At 40.4% G+C, this 7,697-nt stretch overlaps 1 protein-coding gene across 3 annotated transcripts in view; it reads right to left on the bottom strand.

The window, feature by feature from the left end:
- Positions 1 to 5,983, bottom strand: part of TEK (TEK receptor tyrosine kinase) — a 99,738-nt gene extending 93,755 nt beyond the window's left edge. For 2 of the 3 annotated variants that reach the window (XM_033123677.1, XM_033123676.1), the window contains exon 1: positions 5,399 to 5,981. In XM_033123677.1, the coding sequence (XP_032979568.1) occupies positions 5,399 to 5,450 (52 nt within the window). In that variant the 5' untranslated portion in view covers positions 5,451 to 5,981. Of the gene's footprint in view, positions 1 to 5,398 lie in introns of all 3 variants that reach the window. The other variant, XM_033123678.1, reaches the window with a different exon arrangement.
- Positions 5,984 to 7,697: the final 1,714 nt, after the last annotated feature.

Here is a 7,697-nt window from a genome sequence, read left to right on the forward strand (position 1 = left end):
AAGCTAGATTTTGTATATACCCCTATTATATCATTTATCACATCATATAATTCACATGCCTTTATTCATCTTTTCTAGTAAAATGTGAGTTTAACAAGGGGAAAAGATGACTCTTTTTTTTTTTTACATTCCTGGTATCCAGTACAGTACTTAGCACAAAGTAAGTCCTCGATATGTCTTCATTAATTGAAATAGGTGAATGAATCAATGAATGAATGATAGGCAGGCAATAACTCAATAAATGTCTATTGAATAAAATACATGCATATCTTTTGGGTAGTATTCAACAATTGTACAATATCTCATATGAGGTAAAGTCCTGGTTAAACCCACTTTCATAAGTCTATCTTTTTTGTTTCACACCTAAGGAAGGATTTTCTTTTGACCTTATTTACATCAAATATTTAACATAAGGCAGCCTTTTAAGATATGAGTGAATACTACTTGCAACGTATATGAAATTGCTTTATTGTTGGTACAATTATTATTATGATGATGATGATGATGATGATGATGTCAATGTGGCTAAAAGCCTTTCTACAACATTCCTTCTTTCAGGTATGCTGTAGCATACCAGCATTTCTCACGATGGCATATGAAACTCCAATAAAATTACTGAACATCAAATACATGCACTATGGAGAATAACAAAGAAATAGTTTCTGTTGTCAAGGATGTTAGAGGCTAATTCAGCTATATCTATGAGCCCAAAGCTCAAAGACACAGCCCGTGTGGTAAGGGAACTCAGAAGTAGGGAAAGATCATCAGGAAGACTTGGCCTAGGCAAGTTGAGTTGATTTGTGTTTGCAGAGTAAATACAGAAAATGTCATTTCCAAACAGATGGAACAGCATGAACAAGAAAGAGCCAAGAGGAAGAGAGCATCGATTGTGGAGATGGGCCTGGCTGAAGTAGAAGGGGCATGAGCGGGGATAAATGGATAGGTGAGGAAACGCATTGGATAGTAGGCCAACTGTTCTGGCTTGTCAACTGGGGAGTGACCAGCGCAAAACGTGAGGAACTGGATTGCGTGGAGGTCCTTTTAGAAAGAGACTGCTTCTATGAGTGGCAGTGGCTCCCCTACACCCTGGCAAAGATGTGGTCCATCTGGAACGAGCACTAGGCTCACAGCAACACTTCTTTTTGGATTACGCTAGCTTCCTTTATTGAGAGAGTTCTTACTGGCTAAACACTTTACGTGCATTATCACACTTGATGCCTGTGACAACTCTGGGAAATAGACATTCTCATCCATAAAAGATGAGAAAACTGTGGCTTAGATAAATCAAGTCATTTGTCCATGGTCGTGGAATTTGGGCCTCACCCAGGTCTGTAACTTCACTATCCATTCTCTTCTTCCTCCTCCTGCGTTCTCAATTAGCTCTACCTCGGTCCCATTGAGCAGTGGCTTCAAAAGGAAGTCACCATAGTACATGTGCATGTGCTTTTTTTCTCAAAAGGCATCCAGAGTTCAAATTCAGTGTAAAATGTCTACATGTGGGTCCACATTCAGAAAACACACCCAGTTTGGTTGCATGGGAAAAGATATTGAACCCTTATCTACCTGCTAAGTGATCAGTGAGGAGCTGCAGACAGACGGAGAGATGACGAGGGTGTGAAAGGCAGGGCAGTCGGCACCACACTCCAAGAGCTCCCTTCACATTCCTAATAGATGATCTGATCACCCAGCCTAGGCCTGAACGCTTTCCAGTGTGGGACCTCACTCCTCATGGGGGAGCCGATCCAGTTTTCAGAAGGTTTTCCTAAGTAAAGCCAAAGTCAGTCTTTGTGCAGCTCCCTCCACCCCTGGGTCCTACCTAGATCTGGGGAAATACAATGTCACTCTATGATGTCTTCTATATGGAAACCCTTAAAAACACTGCTAATAGTTTCTTTTCTCCTAGCTAAACATTCCCATGCGGCATGATTTCTAAAGCTCTTAACTTCTTCCTTCCCTACTATGTTTGCTGTCAAATTTCTCAGTGTTTTCAGTGTTCAATGGAAATGCTCTGAACAGTAGAGTGAAATGATTCCTATTTCTAATTTGGGCCTTATGTTTCTACTAATGCAAACTGTTACAGCTTGTGCATTACCTTTTTAGCAAGCAGAGCATGTGTTGGCTCCTACGAATTTTGCATGTCACCAAAACTTGGTGATATTTGGTGACACTAGAACTTTTAACTAACCAGGTCTCTCTCACACTGAACAAACATAACTTATTTATTGAATTCAATTGCATAACTCGACACTTAATCTATTTTGAAATGTATCCTTTGGGTTGGGTGCACCCTTCCAGCCTAGAGAAATCTATTTGAATCCTGATTCTGTGTTCTGACCAATTACCCATCTACAGGGAATAAGCAGGTGACACAATCTCACAATCTCACAATCTCACAATCTCTCTCTCTCTCTCTCTCTCTCTCTCTCTCTCTCTCTCTCTCTCTCTCTCACACACACACACGTCTTTTTAGGGGTAGGGCCCCAGGAGACGAATTGATAATGTGAGACAAATTCGGAGATCACCCATCTTCACGCCCTAGTGGACATAGCATAGTCTTCTGAGATGGACTTGGAACAGTTCTTTGCTCCTGGAGGAATGTCTTAAAAGAACTAGGCTCTTAGAGGAAGCTCTCTAGGGTAGGGCAGAAAAGGAAATGCAGAAACTTCCCAACAACTGCAATGCTTCGGAGGGAGCATCTGTGAAGAAAGCAAAGCTCCTCTCTGAACATAATTCCCAGGTGTGTCTCTGATCTCAGCTTCCAGACCTCCACCCTTGTTTAGTCAGACTTGCTACTAGCCTTCCAAAACCAGCCCTAATGAGGTTCCTTCTGGAATCACCTTCCTGACCTAATACAGGCATACCTCGTTTTATAGCACTTTGCTTTGTTGCACATCACAGATGTTGTATTTTTTACAAATTGAAAGCAAAACCCTCCACCAGCAAAAAAAAGTATGACTCACTTTATTGCGGTGGTCTGGAACGGAACCCGCCATATCTCTGAGGTATGCCTAAATGGAATTTCTTCCGCCACTCCAGACAACATATCCACTACCTCTGAATCCAGGTTTTTATTTAAAATGCCAAATGAGACAGGAAAGAGAAATGAAGGCACGATACTAGACGTCCCATTGGATCAGTGTTGATCACATAGGACACACTATGAGAAAGCAGAGTGATTTTGTTTTTCGTACATACAACTCTTTAAAAAAGAGCAGCCTGGTTTGGTGATGATGGGGAAATAAGGAAAAGCTAGTATGTTTCTTGCAACTTGTTTGTAACCTGAAATTGGCCATGATTCTCAATTGGGAAGGGAACTACCGGACTCTAGGTCGGTTTGAGGAAGTCTTCTGAAAACTACATACCTCTTCCAACCCTCTTATGGGTTGACGTCTGCCACCCAAAGCCACCTCCGTTGAGGCAAATGTGACATATTTTTCAGTTCTATTTGTTCACATGATAAAGGAATGGGAAACAACCAACTGGACTAGAGAGATAAACTCATAAGCCTTATGTAAGTCCCATGCTCCATTACTATTGTCTACCGGTGGAGTTTGGTTTGAAGAATGGACTTCCATGCCTGGAGACGTGATCGTGGTGGATCCTTGCTATTGCACTTACCAAACACTGGGTATCCGCATCCATGGAGGCTTAGACTGGGAATGTAAGTTAGGATTCAACACAACAAACCTACCCAGAAACCAGCCTTGTTAGTGTCACCCTCCCTTTTGAACAAGAACATGAAACCCCTCTCCTTGGCTTCTCCCTGCTGAAATAAGTGTTGGGTTTTCAGGGAACTAAGGTCTAAATGTGGAGCAACACTTTTGCCACATAACTGTTTTGTTTTGATTTTGTGTTTTGTTTTGTTTGTGTGTTTGATTTTATGACAGCTTTTCTAAGTCATAATAGTCAATTTTGGGAAGAGAGGGATGAATTAAAACAGTTGTATATGTATTATTTAAACCTAAAAAGTATCTCAGAGCAACTATTAATATAAAGCCCTGGGCTTTTGATTACTATAATCCCTGGTCTAGAATAAATTCCAGATTTCATGGCACTGATAAATATGTTACACAGAAAAAAAAGCAAACCAAAGTGATCATGATGATTATTTCATTTAAAGATGCATATGATTGGGGGGGAATCATATTATTTCTATATTAATATAAACACTTTCTACAGAATATTGAAACCATTTCCGATAATCTTTCATTTTCAGCAATTTTTATTACATATTCTTAATCTTAAAAATATTATTAAAACCTCAATAAAATTGGTTGTTGAAAGCAAACGCAGAGCTATAAACAAATTACATAGAATTCTGTTCTTTATGGGATCGTTGTTGACTAGATTTCAAACATATACAAAAATATAAAAATAATGTAACAAATACGTGTTTATATTTTGATCAAATTCTATTAATGTAATATAGCCTGCACCATTAAGTTCAATAAATTTTCCCCATTTCCAATATCAATTCTATTTCCATTACAATCACTAGAATGCTTTCAACTGAAGGGAGAGATTGATGGTGATTAGAGTTGTGATTTGCACGCCAGGTTTTGATACCACTTTCAGCCAGTGGCCCATAGAGTAAGTAAACTAGAGAGGTATGCCACTATTTAGAGAATCTGAGCAGCAGACACTAAATCTCAACACATCAAGCCAACCATTCCTTGACTCACAACAGGTCTCCATACCGTCCTGTCCCCAGTGATCTGGGTAACTGCCTAAACTTTCATTTCATTGGGCCAAATACAGCATATGAATACTATATCCAAATGTTTTCAATAAAAATAATGATATAGCTTTAACCTCCCTGACCCCAACTGTAAGAAAAAAACAATAAACCTATTTTGACTAATTTGACTGCTTTGATTAAAATAGTACACAGCCACGAAATCTATAGAAAAGAAGTTTAGTTCTCATTTAAAAATGACAATCTGCACACCGCCTAAGTGGGCCCCCATAATTCTCAGCATAAACTTCGGTGTTTAAAAAATTATTTAAGATTTTCTTGAAGCAGGTAAAACCAAGTTTCTTGCTCTTTTTCAAAGTAAGGAAATAATCCCAAACGAGGAAGCAGTAAAATAATGCACCATACATAGTAAGTGAATCTCTTCAAATAAAGTGAGCTTATCAGTCCTCATAGAGTGTATGGCAACACAGGGGGCAATTATCAGAAGAGAAACTAGAAATTAGTCCATGCAACAAAGAGTTTGCATTTCAGTCCTCACATAGATTAAATGGAGCGTTATATATTAAATAAACAGTGCCTAAGCCACAGCTGCTGCTTGTTAACCAGCGCTAAGAAATAGTGGAGAGAGCCCAGAATCTCTAAGTCTGTTTAAAAAAATAAAAATAAAAAATACTAAATCAAAAAACTACAGCCACATCTTACCAGAAAGGAGCAAGCTGACTCCGTAGAGAACTAAGCCGGCTAAAGAGTCCATACTTCCCCAAATCTCTCCATCCAGTTTCCGCAGATGTGCATGAGGTCCCAAGGATCCTTTCAGACACCCAGAGGTTTGTGACTTTCCATTCTCATGTTCTACTAGGTCTTGTTTACAAGTCAGAGGCAAGAAGGAACAGCACAGAAGCAGGCTGTAACAGTCTCATTTCTGTCTGAGCACAGGGAGTTTTAAGTTCCTTTTTCCTGTTTCCTTTGTAGATTAGGATGGGAAAGGCTGTATCTTAAAGGCATTCGGTATCAGCGAGGCTGGGAGCACTGCAAACCCTTTCCATCTTGCAATTCATCAAAAACACTTATCTGTGGCTGGTGCTTCTGCCGCTTTTGCTGCTCTTGGAGGGGTAAAGGAATTTCTGTTGGAAGTGTGGGTCCTGGTCAGCATTTTCAGAAACAATAGGGGTATCCTCTCGTAGGCGGGAAACAGAATAACAAGCCCTCCACCTATGTATGGTATGCGGTGATGCCCAGCCCTTCTCAGCCCGCTAACGGCTCTCCAGGGTCCACTCGCGATCCCTGACAGAAGGGGCTTCTGGGCGTGGGCAGCAGTTAGGGCTTTTGTTTTCTCCTTTTTAACCCACGTGGTTGGAATCGGGAAAAGAAGTTTTCGTGATGAGAGAACGCAATCCAGAGGGCAATTAATTTGGGTAATTACCAGTGACGTCACTGATCAGTGTGGCCACAGAGACCAGAGTCCAAAATTGTCAGCATGTTTTCTTTTGCACAGATGGTTTATTTGTTGGCCAACCGCCAAAACATACCCATGCTACTGGCTATCGCTTTAATTTTTATTAATAATTCATGTAAAGGTGATCTAATTTCTTAAAGGACTTGTCATAGAAAGACTTTAGTAATGAGAGGGATTTTGTGGTTATTGGCCAAAGCTGTGTCAGAAGCAAATTATATGCAGAATTTTCTAAACAACCTGTGTGAACCTCAAAGCTAAGGGATTAGATTGGGCCATAAGTATTTCTCAATAAGAACAGAGAGAGTACACAGGCCAAGGGAAATTAGCCATTGGAGTAATCATACATAAAATGAGATCAGAGACGCTTAATTTACCCACATGGTAATTTCTCCATAACGCGAATTATGACTTGAGAATAGGGTCAATACTCTGTAAATCGCCCAGCCTTCATGCCTGAGGAAAGAATTACCTGCTCCTCCCTTTCCTACGCACCACAGGAAAGGTAAATGCCGCTGGTCTTGCCTAATTTCTGTCCCAGGTTTATCCCATCAGCAATGATCTTAAGAACCAATTGATGTTCCAGTCAGCTGGAGGAGAAAAAGCTCAGGCTCTGTTTTCAAGCAGAGCTAGGTTCAAATACTGACTTGGCCACAACTGTGGCCTGAGACAAAATGCTTAATCTCTTTGAGTCTCAGTTCAACAGCTGTAAAATGGAACTAATATCTCCTTCATAGGGTTGTTATGAGAATTAATGAGGGTTTAAAAGACAAAGAAACATCTGGCACTGTGCCTAATTCACAGAATTCATTCTCTTGGTCTTTTTTTCTTAATAGCTTTTCATTTTTCAATTGCAGATTATATACAATATTGTATTAGTTTCAGGGGTACAACACAGTGATTATACATTTATATAACTTACGAAGTGATCACCCCGATAAGTCTAGTACCCACCTGGCACCACACAGAGTTATAATACCATTGACTGTGTTCCTTATGCTATATCCTACACCCCCAGGACTATTTTGTAACTACCAGTTTGTACTTATTAATCCCTTCCCCCTTTTCACTCATCTCCCAACCCCTCTCCCATCTGGCAACCATCAGAATGTTCTCTGGCTCTGTTTATTCTGGTGTTTGTTGTTGTTGTTGATTTTTTTCTTTAAATTCCACACCTAAGTGAAATCATATGGTGTTTGTTTTTCTCTTACCCCACTCAGCACAGTACCCGCAAGGCCAGCTCCGCATGGACAAGTCATTTCCCATCTCTAGGCCCCAGTGTGCTCAACTGTGAAATGAAGGATTTGGACTGGGTGTGACTGATTTCCCTTCTGATTGTAACACCTCACAAGTCTCAGTGACTAAATTGTCCAATTCTTAGCATCGCCACATTTTATTCCTACGTCATTTCATGTGGGCCGTTGGAAGAAGATGCTAGCTTTGTATCTCAGTCACTGTGAAAGCCTGGGAGAGTCACAAACGTGCTTTAAGAACATGGTGGCTGAGACTGTGTGAGCGCTACTGGCCCCAGGCCATACGGAGCAGCAA

The sequence above is a fragment of the Rhinolophus ferrumequinum genome, chromosome 12 (assembly GCF_004115265.2).
Source record: "Rhinolophus ferrumequinum isolate MPI-CBG mRhiFer1 chromosome 12, mRhiFer1_v1.p, whole genome shotgun sequence".
NCBI lineage: Eukaryota > Metazoa > Chordata > Mammalia > Chiroptera > Rhinolophidae > Rhinolophus > Rhinolophus ferrumequinum.